General features: G+C 34.2%; 1 protein-coding gene across 1 annotated transcript; it reads left to right on the top strand.

The window, feature by feature from the left end:
• Positions 1–1,391: 1,391 nt before the first annotated feature.
• On the top strand, positions 1,392–16,372 carry LOC132555654 (uncharacterized). The gene is made up of 18 exons (XM_060220008.1): positions 1,392–1,479; positions 4,444–4,667; positions 5,120–5,206; positions 6,012–6,243; positions 7,494–7,591; positions 7,815–7,851; positions 8,119–8,203; positions 8,827–8,920; positions 9,588–9,665; positions 10,455–10,600; positions 11,263–11,303; positions 11,661–11,766; positions 12,393–12,560; positions 13,008–13,131; positions 13,731–13,859; positions 14,541–14,592; positions 15,156–15,996; positions 16,288–16,372. Exons 1-18 carry the CDS (start codon positions 1,392–1,394, stop codon positions 16,370–16,372), a joined length of 2,715 nt encoding a protein of 904 aa, XP_060075991.1.
• The last annotated feature ends 1,214 nt before the right edge of the window (positions 16,373–17,586 follow it).

Raw genomic sequence — 17,586 nt, 5'->3', positions numbered from 1 at the left:
TCTGAAAATACCACTTAGATGAGTGTGAATGACAGAAAGTTGAAAGGAAGCGCTACCAGAAAATCTTAATCATCTTAACGCAAAGCATTGACGTATCGTGGGTCAACGTGACGTTGATATGACGTCATATTGTGTTGTAATCTCGAAGAAACCTGCACTCATGTTAAAAGGAAGGTGTTCTCGAAACATTTTGAGTATGCTCACGACGGAACACATTTTGCATTGCATTTTCTGAGTATCGTTGGTGTTTCAAGATGGCTGACAGTGGCCATATCAAATTTGCTATCACTATTTCTGAAAACTGACTGAAGGGACATACTTGAAACACAATAAAATGCTCGGTATTGTTTTCCGGCACCTCTCGGTAGCTGACGTTCAGTTTAGTTATAATGTATTTTAAGTTAATTTGGTTAGTGTCTGAAAGGGTTTGATTCAACATGTAGCTGAAGGAAGACAGCAGAAAATAGGAAAAGGGATCCTAGAGATCATTCCATGGTTGGCGCTTAGTCCGCCATGAGTGTAAAAAATATGCTACATTTTTCATATTACCGTAATTTCGGAACATGAAGAATGTAAAGCTACGCGCTTCATGGAATCTAGTATTGGAGATCTGTAGGATCTCTAGGGAAAAGGACCAAATACAAGAAACACAACAAAAACAAAACAAAGAATGAAGTCAGTTGCTATTTTGTCTATTCAAGACCTTGGTAATGTTGTTTATTTTATAATTTTATCGTGTTGATCTTGTACAATTTTTTAATTTCAAACTTGATTTATTTTACAACGAAACAAGGTTTTTCTAACTTATATTAATCACTTATCACTCTAGTTGGCCCGTATGGAATCGTTCGAGGGGGAGGGGGCTTACTGTGGGAGAAAACCTGAGTTTAAAAAATCATTATATGACATACAAACGAAACTAGGTGTCCGTGTTCATTACGTCACATATACACATATGCGTACCAAGTCTACACACCTGGGTCTGGAACTATTGTATCTGTATTGTCGTCCTCAGGGCCAAGAGACTGCGCGCGAGTCACTGAAGGATGACTGGCTAACTCGATAAGGCAATCGTTTAGGATAGTATCACATAAACGTATACTGATTTCCTGATAGTCCGTCCCCCCGGGGCACCCGAATGCTGGGACACCTTCATATCAAACAAAACTAGGACCATTTGTTTAAACTTTCATACCTGAATAATCGCTCAGGTATTCTGTTGTTGTTTTAAGTCTTACCTATTTTAAAGTGTTTGTTAAAAATTCAGATGTTTTACATGGAATTTGTGTGGTTGCGCGTGTGGAAATGACATCATAAGAAACAAATGATGTCATAAGTGTGTGGTACGGTCGATAGGATTGTAGTTTGTGTTAAAGAAACGGTTTAGGGAGATGGCGATGATGCTTCTAGTATGTGTTGTAGTCGGATTTACCTTGTGCTCGGGTTTCCCGTCCACGGAGAAAGAAGCAGACAAAGAAGGTACTGTGACCATTTTTTTTTCTCAATTTTATTTCGGTAAAAGCACAAAATTTCGATATATTTATAAATAAAGAAAAACGGTTGTCTGTTTTACACGGACGGAAGTATTGATCCTTCCTAAATACGACTTTTGAATAATTTTGTTTCATTAAAATGCTTTTCTTTAATAAATGAAATAGCACGTTCGCATATATAAATCGTTATTAGGTATTATGTTTGGTCTTAACTCTCCCTAAAATAGTATGTACTACATAACAAACAATCTGTGTAGGATAACTCATTAAAGATGCATTCTTGATCTTGAGTTTATCTCGGAAGGCACGTGATAAACATTCGTTAAACATGATAATTTTATCGTGTTGATCTTGTACCATTTTTTAAAATCAAACTTGATTTATATTTTACAACGAAACACGTTTATTCCAACTTATATTAATCACTCTTGTTGACCCGTATGGAAGAGTTCGTGGGATCTTATTGTGGGAGGAAACCCGGGAAAACCCCGCGCAGATGACCTCTTTTCTTTTCACATGCGTTCCGAGAATCGAATCCCGCACATGTAGGTATAAACGAGTGCGTAACCACTGCGCCACCTGATCACCCAGATATCCTGAACTGATACTTATATAGGGAAACTTGATTTGGTATTCACTAAATTTACTTTATGACTGACAAATTAACTTACATACTAAATTATGACCTAACCCGATTTTTTAAATGGGAAACCAGTGTACCATTACCCGAGCGAAAGTCAGGGGTCTGGACCTTATATTTGGATTATTGGCACCAAATTCAATATATCTTTGCTCCCGAATCTAAGGCGAGAATTTACCTTATTTTGAATCACATGTAAAACTATATCAAAAACCACAGTACTGTTATATATTTGTATAATATGTAAGGTTGCATATAACCTTAACTCTTACACAAAAATATAAACTGCAGGTATATAGGAAGCATATTACCTTAAACCTAGCACAAATCACAGGTATAGTGTGTAAGGTAGCATATAACCTTAACTCTAACACATATCACAGGTATAACGTGTAGGGTAGCATATAATATAAATTCTCGCACAAATAGCAGCTACAATGTGTAAGGTATACGTAGCATATGTCCTTATATAACACAAATCACGGGTATAATGTGTAAGATAACATACAGCCTTAACCGTAACACAAATCACACGCGTAAGGTAGCATATAGCCTTAACTTTACCACATCACTACCATAATGTGTAAGGTACCATATAACATAAACTGTAACACAAACTACAGGTATTGTGGGTAAGGTATATCATCACCTTACTCTTATACAAATTGCAGAAGTAATGTGTGAAGTATATGTGGCAGATCATATAATCTTACCTTTAACGCGAATCACCAGCAGAATGCGTAAGGGAACGTAATATTGTGAGTTTAACTCTAAAACAAATGTGTGAAGTCATGAGACCACATATCCTGAACTCTTAAACAAATCACACGTATAATGTTTAAGGTAGCATATATCCTTAACTCTAACACAAATCACATGTAATGTGTAAGGTAACATGTAACCTTAACTTTAACACAAATCACGGGTATATTGTGTAAAGTAGCATATATCCTTAACTCTAACATTAATCACAGGTATAATGTGTAAGGTAGCATATATCCTTAACTCTAACATTAATCACAGGTATAATGTGCAAGGTAACATAAAACCTTATCTCTAACACAAATCACAGGCATACTGTGTAAGGTAGCATATAACCTCAACTCTAACACAAATCACGGGTATATTGTGTAAAGTAGCATATATCCTTAACTCTAACATTAATCACAGGTATAATGTAAGGTAGCATAGAACCTTAACTCTAACACAAATCACATGTAATGTGTAAGGTAACATATAACCTTAACTCTAACACAAATTACAGATATAATGCGTAAGGTAGCATACACCCTTAACTCTAATACATATAAAAGTAAGATATAAAAATATACAAAAAGAAATATACGCTTATCTCTTGTGGATATACGTGTTTGTACGTGAAAAAGCACTTACGTTTATGATAAAACAGATATTTAAATCAGAATTTTACCTGGACTTCAAAGTCAATAGCGTGTCAGTATGACCTCATAAATTACCTATAAATGCGTAAATTGACGATATGACGTTAAATTCGGTCTTAAACAATAGAACACATGTGTTCCCTTGGGCAGCTCCGGTCACTATGTTACAAGTATCTGAATATCTCCCTACCCCTTTCTGCACAGTATTATGTGTCATTCTGACAGTAAGCACAAGGCGTAGATAACCAGGAGCAAATTTTATTATTTCATTTACTAAATCGCACTTAATACTATTAAAAATTATTTCAGAAGCCAAATCTCGTAAGATGCAATCTTTTCTTTTAATCAAAGCGAAATGTTTTGTTCGAAATTCCTATAAGATGTCCTTCTTAATTTTCCCAAACTAATATATGCAGTATATACATTTGAAATAATACTAAAAATACCAAGAGAGCCTGCTTTAATTGTTACTGTAGTGGTGGTAGAATCCCAAGGAACCTCCGGCGATTATATGAATACGAAACAATTGTTCCCGGGAATTGAAGATTATTTCTTTAACTTTAAAATTTAGTTCCTGAAAATTAGGGGTGACTTTTCCATAGATACGAAACTATGTAAAAATAGCATGGTAATTCAGGTGTGTCTTACTTTACTTTTATTTTTATCACTGTGAGAAGATTTAGACCCTTAATAATGACATACTTTTCCGTTACGCTCAATAGACTATGTACATGAATATTATATAAATATACATAAAATGAAATACTAGTAAATGTCTCTGCCGCCATTCCGCCAGCGTAATTATTACTAAGACATGTCTGTTCTCGGAAATGACAACGGTTTATGTATGATTTGTAACAAGTAGTTCTTAATCTTCCACTGATTTTCACTGCTATTTCAATTTCCACAGAAATAGTACAAATCAAATTAATATTTCCGAACAACGGGGGAAAAGACGAACATGGAAAACAAAAGCGGTCTTCGGACCTCTTTCCTCAGACACTCTCCTTCCGGTTCCGGCTCAATAATAAGGACGTCATTATGGACCTCGAGAGGAATACCATGGCAAGCGTGCCGCCCATAATGAGAATAGACAAACTTCGACCAATTTATGACACTAAACCGGACATACAGGTAATCAACTGTTGACAAGTTTACTTTGGAATATATAAATGAATAAAAAGGGGGAAAACATTTAAAATAGCATATCACCTCAAGTTAAATCATACATATTTCCATTAGCTGGTATAGTAGATCAAACGCAGTAATAAGTTTCCTTTATTTTTTTAAAACAATTCAGTGTAGTTACAAAGCAGAAAGTAAAAATGGGAGTCTCGTTGAAATGAATTATTTTTGTCAGTGGACGCGGTACTTCTCTTATTAACAATGAATTGAATTGAATTAAATTGATTTGATTTGAATTGAATTGGGAATAGATAACCAACTTAGTAAATTCTTGTATATTATCGATTGTGTTCATCTATTTTGTCAGGACGAGCCCATTACACAAATTGCAATGTACTTAACTTTATAAAGTATTGTCTTGACTTATCCCATTTTTGATTATTAATTTTTACGTTTCACAGAGAAACTTTGCGCTCTACCAGGGATTGGGAATGGGTGCCTCGGCCCTGGTTCGATTCCCTTTCGATGATGTCAGTAAATTCGAGCTGGTGAGTTTATCAGTCATCCTGTTGAATTCTGTATTACTGGTCGTATTACCATCTTCTATACTCTCACCATCGCTTGTTTTAATCTACGATAAAATAGATCGAGTGACGATAAAAAAATCCTGTTTAAAATATATGTATTATATGTCATTAAAGATATGTATCACAAAAGGGCAACAATATATTTCTGTCATCTTAATACTTAAAAGACTAGCATGAAACAACTGCAAAAAAAAAAAAAATGAATCGAATCAGCTAAATTTGCATATGATGCTGCTAGACGAGAGTGAAATTTAACAACACATTGCTCGACAATTATGACGTCATAATTACAACCAAATTGCCGTTACGTTTTCGGAAGAAGTAGGAAATTAATTTTTATATACAGGAAACCACAAAATTAATTGAGATGTACTTAAAACCACTGGTCTGTTTTGACATGGAAATGTATACCTCTATGAATGACACAACTCAACAACAAGAAACATTACGACATCGATCTAAAAATCGATTTAAATACCATGATACAATGCTTCAAGATTTAAGGCCTAAATGATCAGCACCCTACACCATATAATTACAACACAGTTTATCACTGACCTAAGCTAAATCAAGATTCTTATATAAAGATCTCCTTCATTTCACCGATATCAAATACTTGAATGCTACAGTGTCGTTCTTAAAGATTTCTCTTATCATATTTTGCACGAGATTATGATTAGACCATGACAGTGTATTTGAAAAATATCAATTTTGAAATAATTAAGAACGAATGCAATAATTTGTTTCTCATGCCTGTGTTATACAGCACGCGAGCTACAAACACGGATCCGATTGGTATGCCATAGAACCGCTTTCTACAACCAGTCGGCGGAAGCGGTCTGGGGTGCCCCTCCATACCGTGGAGACTTTACCAACCACACAAGCGACCACCACATTGCCTCCGGACGCTGACCAGCTGGTAGCTGACCACAAGGTGACCGTATTGAACCCAGATATACAGCTTGGTTCATTCTTCAACGACATGATTGTGATACAAGGTAAAGCTTATTGAATATTCATACCACTGTTTTTTTGCTCATACACGATGTTCCTGGCAAATAACTAAAGAGAAAAAATTCGTGAACTTTTAAATAAAATTTATTGATGACTGAAAAAAGGGATAATACAAAACAAGAAAAGGTTAATTTTGAATCGGAGTCAGAACATCAAATAAATTATAGATACCGATTAAAAATCAATAAGAAATGTATACAACTACATACAGTTCTGAAAGAATTTATTGGATTTTGCATTGTTGTTTTATTTTTTATTTATTTATTTATTTGTTTTTCTTCATTTCTTAAAATTTTTATACAGTTATAAGCTTTTATACAGTGCCACAGTATATTTTTAACAAGTGGTATATCTTACCTGACAATATTTACATGGACGATGTCATTAATAAAACATGGTTACCTTTCTTGAACACCAGGGTTATACCTTCCATATACCATTTCAATGGCCTCTGTATCAGTCTTAGCTTTGTTCAGTTTGCCTTCGTTGATAGAATCTTAACTTTGGATTTATATCTTGATTTCAAGTCGGTGTTTTCTTTGTTGGCCCCTTTTAGAATTAGTAAGTCACATCGTTTAGATTTAGTTTGTTTGATTGTGATCAATGTTTTCGTTTTCTACGGGAATATCGGAGGATAGTCAGGTTGATACGGGATTTGTATCACCCCCGACAATATATTTCTATTGACCAATACTAGCTTACCGAAACCACAATTTGATTTAATCGTAAAAGCATTATACATTTAGATAAAAAAATTATCATCGTTATCTCTGTTGGAAGTAACACATTCTCATATACATCTAAAGGCTCTGATACTTTGAACATGACGACAGTCGTAGTAATAAACTAAATCGCGGGGAATTTTTTTCAAACGCGCAATATTTAAGTCGGCTTTCTTGTTTATATATTAGATTTCACGCTTTGTACAAATTATCAGGGCCATCAAAATGAGATGTAATATTTTCTTGGTGTAAACTAACAATGTATTTGTGCAATAGGCCAATTTTCCATTGATGTAGACTAAAGGACACAATAAACAACAAGCGAATACCGAAAAGTCAACGTAATCATTTGACATTTAAGTTTTTTTTCCAAGAACAAAGTTTTTGAAAAATCATTAACTGAAATAATTTAAGAGTATATGACGTTAGTGTTATGTAGAGAAATTGGATATATGTCTGATTAGAATAGATGATATGATGTTTATGCATTATCTTGTGTTTTTACCTTCCAGACGACCAGAATGTATCCTCCGATGACCCTCTTGATCCATTCCCTATTCTACGACTGGGAGAAGGACAATATTCCATACCAATGGTGGATCTCGAATCGGTAAGATCAGTAGTTATTAAAATAATGTGACTATGCTGAGAAATTTTTTTTTACATCAGTTTTAGTCGATCACAATGATTTTATTCAGCAGATAAAATAATGTTGAAAGATCGTACCAAACAAAACAGAAGATAATATCACCGTTCTGTGCCAATTAAGTACTAGATATGACAGAACCAACAGAATTAAACTCTATCGTCATTTTTTTATTTTGTATTTTTAGTTTCCTCATAATCGAAAGAAAAGGCAATCCACATGGGGTAAGTGTGTCTTTGATTGGATCACAACGTTAGATCTAAGAGAGCAACTTATGTAAGTGTGTCAGGCAACGATCAGAATGAGTAAATGATATTTTAAGTTATCATTATTATTGACACAGTCAAACTAAATGAATTATAAATGGCTTCCTTTCCGATACTTCAGAAAGTTGGAGTTTGATCAATCATTACTGACTATCATCAAGTCGAAACAATTCAAATTGTTTTAAATCTGAAAATGATAATTTTGATAATGTTTTTCCTTTACAGATAATCGGAAGCCCAGAGACAGGCGACAGTTACCAAAGAAATACGTAGAGTATTTGGTCGTGCTCGACTACGCTAACTTCTACAAGTATGTTTTAAACTGTTCGTGTCTCGTCAAATCTCGTGTTTTACGAGAGGTTTACTGCCGATGTTGTTTTGATGGTTCAACTGTTTTGTGTCGTTTTTTTGTAACGACTTGAAGTAAAAGAGACACACACAAGTAAACAATAACTTTCAATACAAATTTGAAATTAGACACAGTAGAATTAACAGAATATCGGGTACATATGTATATTTTGCATTTGGCACAATATTCATATCAGTTAAAATGCGACGTGCAGATTACGGCACATCTCGTGGACTGCAATACATTATATTATTATTGTCATCGATATGAAGTAGAAAACAAAACAAAACAAAGGCATCTAGCGTTAATATAAAAAAGATCCGACTGTTGCCAAGTGTAATGCCCAATAACCGCCTTAAAATATAAGTATATATATCACATGATGACTGTAATAATAAGGAAATTTAATAACGGTTTTTGTATGATATCGATATTTTCAGTCCTACTTAATATTTGTCATAAGATATATAATGTTATTCAAAGGGAAACTAATAAACATTAATATTAGTGATATGACATGGTCTCTCTTGTCTTAAACTGAACAAATTCCAATATGACAGTAATCTTTTATTTTATCGTACCAGATGGCATCAAGTTGCTGCTGGTACTACAGAAGACGACCGTTACAATAACGCCGTGAACGCACTTGTCCAATATTACCTGTTTGTTACTAATGGGGTAGGTATACCCTTGTAATGCGAGATATTATAACTTTTATAAAAAAACCATACTGTCAAACAAAAATATCCTGGCAATGCTTAGTATATAGCCTTAATGAATTCAGCAACAGAATAGGTGCATCTAACCAAAAGCCAGATATTGTCAGTTCAAGGTAGTACAGATCAATATTTAATATTCAGATCGATCACATTTGGAAAGTCTAATCTGAGCTGTCATTCAGAAGGCTCAGGGATTTAACTGTTTGACAATCTTTTGCGTGACATGAATAAATGTTTTAAAATATTATTGAATGTTTGTCTGTTTGCATATTTAAGTGTTCAGACTTGGGTTATCTAAATCAGAGATAACTTGGAGATGCAGATTAATTAATTTCTGTTTGTAACAAACTTTGAATTGAAGGTTGTTTTATCAGTTGAAAATCACAGTTCTTGTTACAAATTCAAAATCATACAAAAAACATCTCTAGAACTTCCCCCTCCTTTTAATTTGCTCATTTAATCAAATGACTTTTAATAATTTTACATTATTTTTTATAAAATATGTTTAATTGGTTTTGAGATCGTTTCGTCTTTAGGTAAATATGTATTACCAAACCAATAAAGAAATTCACGTGGATTATTATAAAAGAAACTTTATGTTGAACGATTCATATCATACTTACTAGATAGACGTGAGATTCCAGTCGGCCCAGACATCACAGGGTGATCTGAGAGTTACCTTAGCGGGGTTCGTCATTGCAACTGTAAGTATAATGTTTGTAATTTGGATGTAAATCGGGCCAAAAGTGCCTCTTCAACATGTGTTATGCGTATGATTTATAATATATTTTGACGCTTAAAGAACACTGATTAGAGGCATAAACCCAAAACATAACACCGAAACAGGAAATTGTATGTGAAACATTTTGTACTTTTACAAAAGAACACGTGTATATTTCACCTATAATTATTGTGTAAATAAATCTTCTCAAATGACATGTAGGTACCTTAAACATATTTATAGGGTATGCTGATAAAGGGCAATTATTTTTAGAAAAGTTCTTGTTATAAATAATCAGCGGTTTATAATAAACAAATGTTCTCAGACAATGGAAATTTATGATATTGATTGACTTACAGAGGTACATCTCCATATCTATGCTTTCGACCACATTTGATTTTCCTCAGACTCCAACAAGAACCTGTGCGATGCAGCTGAATTCATTATTTGTCTCTACACTACCTATTTCTAATTTTATTACAAAGAGCGCTGTATTACCTTAATGTATATATGTGTCTAATATGTGTGTTGCTAAATACTTGTTTTCTCTTCGCGATTTGTATACCGTTTTTCGGATTAATTCCCCTGAAAAAACCTGGGTCATTTCCAGGCGAAATATCCTGGTAGTAGCTGGTTTCTATCTTACTGAACACCATTATAGAAGCCCATCGCATACTTTTCAGGGCATTGGAGTATTAGTAAATCTTGTATTTCATATGGAATTTCAATCTAATTTAAACTTAATTTAATATTGCATTAACTACTACAATAGGACAGGTCGGAATCTCCCTGGACCGAGAACAATAAAATTAATGGAGTAGCAGTGTATGATGGGAAGTGTCTGGAAGATTTTGCAAAATGGATCAACTCACAAGGAGCGTCACTTCCTGTACATGATCACGCAGCTTTGTTTACTGGGTAAATACTGCTTTAATACTGTGGCTATTTCATTGTCGTGTGCTTTCTGTTTTGCGATGAGAACAGTAGTTAGTAAAAGTCGAAAACACGTTTTGTTTGTAATTCGCTATTGACAGACTATCTAGAGAGTTGATCTATATATTTGCTTTAATACCTAACGATAATAATTAATTATTTCAATTCCTGACGAGATAATTAATTTGTGATTAGAACTTAATAAAATTAATCCGTCTTTGACATTCGGTCTATGTCATGCATTATAATGTCACCCTAACCAGTTATAAGATCATTTACAAACGTTTAAGTCGATATTAGTTTGTTTAAGTCGATATTAGTTTGTTTAAGTCGATATTAGTTTGTTTAAGTATATGTTTGTTGAAATCATCATGCGATAACTTTCTTTATAAACTACTGTTATATTGACATAATAAAATTGCTCTTGGTCGAAGTATTAAATAAAACTACTGTATCATTTCCTGTACGAGACGAGACAAAGTTAAGTGAAAAAACATATTGAGTATATCCAGTTCCTTGTTAAGAATCAGTGGCGTCTTTACGAAAGTGTAGTTATATAAAATGCATATCTCGTTAGTATACACATCAAAGTAGTGCGTGTTAATGAGCAAAGTAATTTAATGATTTAAATTGTTATTTTTGGACAGACTCGACCTTTCTCTCTCTGCTCAAGACACTTCAACCATAGGTAAGTAACATGTAACATCTAAAGATTGAACATTTTTATTGTTAAAACGTAAAATCACCAGTAATTTTATTGGCTAATTCAGGTGATAGGAATTTGTTCGTTGATTGAAATTTTCACGGTTTTACTAAAAAAAATGTATGATAATTTATTTGTATTGGCCAATATCTTACAAGGCAGATGAGGTCGATAAAGCAGAAGACGCTGACTTTTCCAAAACACATGGTCTTATATCTTCTGTTTTTACCGTCGCTGTGTGAATCTTTCTTCTGTCAGTATTTTGTTCTCGTTTCATTGAATTTGAGTTGGAATCAAAATTTTGATATTATGCCGGTTGTTTATTGTTGGATTTATTTATAGGTATTTCCTACCTAAGCCGAGTGTGTATGTCGTTTTCTGCTTCCGTCAACCAGGAACCATATAATGCTTTATCTATTCACATATCTGCTCATGAACTTGGACACAGGTAATTTATAATAGGAAATACAATAAAACTGCTACATATTTATCATACCCCTGACGTGTATCTTTATATGTTTAAAGACATCTGAATTCACTCACCATTAACTATATAGGAGGTGCCTTTTATATACAAAATTGTCATTAAGACAATGTCAGATAAATATTCGTTTAGTTAAGAGTAACGTTTAGAAAACTGATTAATAACTTGATTCATCAAGGTGTTAATATAAAATAGAACGTGACAAATAACAACTAAGAAAAATATTTAATTTTTCCGTGAAGACATCCATGATACACTGGTTTTCTTTATTGTTTTTATTTCAGTGCATGAAATTTCTAGTTTTTTCATCCTTCGAAAATATCAAAATGTGTAGCATCTATCCCCATTGATCACTTAGCATAACGCTATTAATAATCTGAAATTTGTTTATTTATTTTGTTGGTATACCAACATCATTGATCGATGGGATGGTGACCCTCTTGTTTATATGTATTACACTGCATTTGTCCATGAGAAATTTTAAATATATTTTACTTATTTGAATGAAACAGTTAAAATGACATTCTGTTGCTACATGTTTCATCTGTTCCTTTATCCATTCCTACATTATCTTCGTGTGATCTTTGCAGTCTTGGTGCTACCCATGATGCCAGCAACGGCGGAAGTTGTTCAAGTGCTCTTCACTATCTTATGGCGCCTCGTCTTCCGGCCGTTAACGAAATTCTTGCATCGAATCCCTATCAGTTCTCGTCCTGTTCGAGATTACAGATAGGTACATACCTCAGCAGATTGGGAAGGTGTGTACATGGTTTTGATTTGATAAGTTCCATTAAGTGGAAATCATATCTATTGTAATTTTTACATTTCCACCGTCAAGAAACTGCAGAAATTTAACATTGATATGAAGATCGACGTTCTGACATCATTTTGTATGTTCATCGTTAATAATCCATCTCTCACATTTAGAACATAATAACATTGGTAAATTATGCCACATTGAAACATGCCTTTTTTATTATAAGTTTTTCATTCCACTTAAAAGCCATTGTTTTTTGTTTTATATTATGAACATTTCACTCCACTGATGTTGACATAGAATTACGGATTTGTAAATCCTTCTGTCATATTTATTTTGACAGTGTTAAACTAGAGGATAAAAATAACGAAAATGTGTAAACTTCAGGATTGAATAACCTGTCAATTTTACAAATTTCTGAATGATAAATAAAACATTACATTTACAGTGACTGCCTATCAAACGTGCCTGACATTCTGGGTATGGTTACTCTAACTGAGAAACCAGGAAATGTATATCCCGTGGATCAGCAATGTCACACCCTTCCAGATCAGAACTGGGTCATATGTAGAGTAAGTAGATAGATGATCCATGATTTAATGCAGCCATATTTGGAGTAAATAATACTCATCGTTTCAATATGGCACTTTTGATATTTTCAAACATTTATATATAGAGAATTTTTTTATTTCATTTTATCTTTGTTAATTCAAGAAGCATAATGAAATATTCTTTTTGAAAATGATAAGAAAGAAAACGTTGACAATCATGACCGATACGAAAAGAAGGCATCAATGAATGAAATGAACAGATAACAACATCCTAACAAAGGCCAAGTCTTGGAAAACTGTATTTGTTAAATGGCAATTCGAATTACTTTGAAAAACTCGCACTGTAAAAATTCTACAATAATTCACAAACAGAATTACTTATAACTAAACACAAAATATTACACCAAAAAAGGACAAATTAGTAGTTTATACTGAAGGAGTTACCGTACAGAAATTAAGTAGTTATTATATGTAATTTGAAATATATTTTTCAACCAGGTAAAATGCAATGTGTCTTTAATTATGTTAATTTCTGACATTTGTGACAATGGTTGACCTTTAAACCAACTACCAAAGTCTTAACAATGTATTATCTTTGGTTATTTTTATTTGAATTACAGGAGAGCTATATTAACTACCCATTGAAATGGGGTACAATTTGTTACCAGTTGGAGTGTCGACGTGTGGGCACAAACACTTGTATCAATCGTCGTCAGGCCTATGATGGAACACCGTGTGGATACATGAAAGTAAGTTTATCGGAATGGATGGTGTCCGCATCTACATCATACATAGCTTGGAAATGGAGCAATAGCTGGAGCATTCTAACCTTTTGGCAGATGCAGATTGATAGGTTGTCGACGACAGTTGGAAAGTTTCATTGTCGACAAGGAAACGAAACATCTTCATCAATTTATTTTTTACCTACATGTTGTTGTTTTTTTCAAAAAGAATATTATTGCTGAGTATCTTTGCTTAATTGTTAAGTAACGAAAAATATAAATAAAAATAATGATAATCAAAAGGATTAACATATGAAATTAGAAATTACTAATGAACTACCCTACCGGTGAAACCATGCCGAAGATGGAAATTGGTATGTAGCTTTGTAACGCTATGTATAAATCAATTGGAGGTTTCACTTCCTCATTGGCCTTTTGGCAGTTGGTTTTCTTAATTTTTGTATCAATATACTTACATTAAAAAGTAAAACATTTGGGTGCTTAATTGAAATTTGTTACAAAGTAACTATATTTGTATTTTCTTTCTGTCTTTATTTCAAATGCTAACATTCGTATCAAGAGTTGTAATAATTTCAGAAATATATCATTTATTCTTGTTAAATGTTGACCCATTCCGGCCTATCTCTGGCTTCCATTCTGATATTGATAAACGTGATATCTGATAACATAGCATATTACACATTACAGTGGTGTGAAAAGGGACGCTGCGTGAGTTCCCAACAGTCTGTTTCAAGGTCAGGTGAGTCACAAACATATTTTGTTTAGTTTCACGGCGCTAATGTTTTTGTTCCCTGATCGAAAGAACTGAAATATACATATTTATTTTGTGCTGTCTGTCTGTTGTCAACTTTAACCTTGCCCATACTTATTGCACCATAAGAGGCATGTGTGTTCCTTTTGACAATACTTATTTGTTCACTATGTGACCTAGACCGTGACCTTTGACCTACTTTGAAAAAACACGACATTGGCCATTTCTCTTGTCTCATAAGAAATATGGCTTTCATATTTGACATGTGTGTTCTTTGTGACAGGACCTTTCTTGTGGTATCAAAAATTGAAAAAAACTTAACCATTGGCCTTAACTATCGCTCATTGAAGCACAAAGTGTACATGTAATGAGTACATGCCTTACAAAGTACAGATTTAATGTCCCACTTCAGGATTTTGTTGCAACTAGTGGCAAAGTGTTTTATATACACTATACACATATCTTGTTACTGTTATATCATATAAAATGGTGATCAGGCATTGTCCAATTTTCGGAGAACGTCAATTTAAACCAATGTATTCAATCTTCAGAAATTTGTCCACTCGGAGATGACCTTACCTACGGCTGTCAGGCAACTCAATGTTCTAGATACAGTCACAACATCCGTGCGGGGACCTGCTGTACAACTTGTCTTGAGTCAACGACAACTACTACAACGACAACGACAACTACAACACCGACAACTACCACAACAACACCAACAACTACCACTACCACACCGACAACTACCACTACCACACCAACAACGACCACTACCACGCCGACAACTACCACTACCACACCAACAACGACCACTACCACGCCGACAACTACCACAACAACACCGACAACCACCACAACAACACCGACAACGACAACTACAACACCGACAACGACAACAACAACACCGACAACTACCACTACAACACCGACAACTACCACAACAACACCGACAACTACCACAACAACACCGACAACAACCACTACAACACCGACAACCACCACAACAACACCGACAACCACCACAACAACACCGACAACGACAACTACAACACCGACAACTACCACTACAACACCGACAACTACAACAACAACCCCAACAACTACCACTACAACACCGACAACGACAACGACAACAACAACACCGACAGCAACCACTACCACACCGACAACAACCACTACAACACCGACAACGACATCTACAACACCAACAACTACCACTACAACACCGACAACTACCACTACAACGCCGACAACCACCACAACAACACCGACAACAACCACTACAACACCGACAACAACCACTACAACACCGACAACGACAACTACAACACCAACAACCACCACTACAACACCAACAACTACAACACCGACAACTACCACAACAACACCGACAACAACCACTACCACACCGACAACAACCACTACAACACCGACAACAACCACTACAATACCGACAACAACCACTACAACACCGACAACAACCACTACCACACCGACAACAACCACTACAACACCGACAACAACCACTACAACACCGACAACGACAACTACAACACCAACAACTACAACAACGCCGACAACTACCACAACAACACCGACAGCTACCACTACACCGACAGCTACAACCACCACGACCACAGATTTCAAACCAACTACGTCTTCGCCTAAAGCAACAACGCAACGAGACAGGTCGAAAGATCCAATGAGTTCCTTTGAATTACGAGAACTGGTATCACATTTTATCGCTCTTGCCATGATCGTTTAATAACATGTTTCCGATCCTTTTTTTGTCATATTAACTATTGTGTATACTTCACATGATATATAATAATAACAGATATATGCTCTGATAATAATTCAAGATATATTGCGTATCATGTGTAACATTACGATTTTGAATTTTTGTCATTATCTGAATAAAGATTGACCAGAACAATTAAGAAACATTTAATTTAAATCTAGTTAAAATGCGGAACAGACATCACTAACAGCATCACCCAACAGGTGTATTCATACGTGTTTGCTCATGATCTTTATCATTTGTCAGATAAAACACGTACAAATATCCATGATTATAAAATCATTGTCTTTGTTCTGAAATGCGCTGATTTCTAATGTCGAGTCAGCAAACGTAATATCTGATTATTAGATTAATGTAAATACACAAATATTGTCTGCAAAGCAATACTTCTGTCTTGTGTTACTGTTACTTAAAGCTGACGGTATGTAATATAAAAATGGAGATTATAATATCGTGTTATACACGATCCTCTGTGACCTCATTCTATAAACACATAGATATAATCATTTCAGTTATATTTCTTTTGCAATATGATAACTTTTTTAAAATCTTTTTAGCTGTAAAAGCAATTATTGATTTTAAATGTATTGACGATCACGCGTCTTGATAATTGACAGAAAACGATGCTTGTTTGAACAGTCACGATATACTGGTAATTTAGGCGCACCGGATGTGGATAAGCTTTTTGTCACGAACGACAGATTTTTATCATTTATTGGGGGAATAAGTAAGGTGTTTTAATATTCCTCTTACTTTTTATACTGCTATGTATATTCAATACAAGATATTTTACAATTAAAGAAGTAGTGTTTCTTTATCGTTTCATGTTAATATTCTGTTACAATCGTATAATTTCGCGGGGCTCAATTTTGCGGTTTCCGAAAACAAATATTGCACTTGAGTTTATAGATAAATGGTAATCTAAAGAAATATCCACTAGTCTAAGGGTATTCAATTTTGTCTATTTTGATATTTTATAAAAGATGTGTTATAATTAAGATACAGTTGATAAAATATTATTCGTTCTGTAAATAAGTTGATATCTAGAAATGATATGTTCATACTGTATTGATTGTACATGCATCGATGATTTTGCAATACATAGTCTCAATTTCAACGGGAAGTACTTCAAATTTATTAGCACAATACGTATGGTAGTTATGAATGTACCGGTTTTA

The sequence above is a fragment of the Ylistrum balloti genome, unplaced genomic scaffold (genome assembly GCF_031769215.1).
Source record: "Ylistrum balloti isolate Yb309-2 unplaced genomic scaffold, AGI_CSIRO_Ybal_v1 Utg369646, whole genome shotgun sequence".
NCBI classification, from domain to species: domain Eukaryota; kingdom Metazoa; phylum Mollusca; class Bivalvia; order Pectinida; family Pectinidae; genus Ylistrum; species Ylistrum balloti.
The sequence above is the reverse complement of the archived record's forward strand: the minus strand, read 5'-3'. Positions and strand labels throughout refer to the sequence as shown.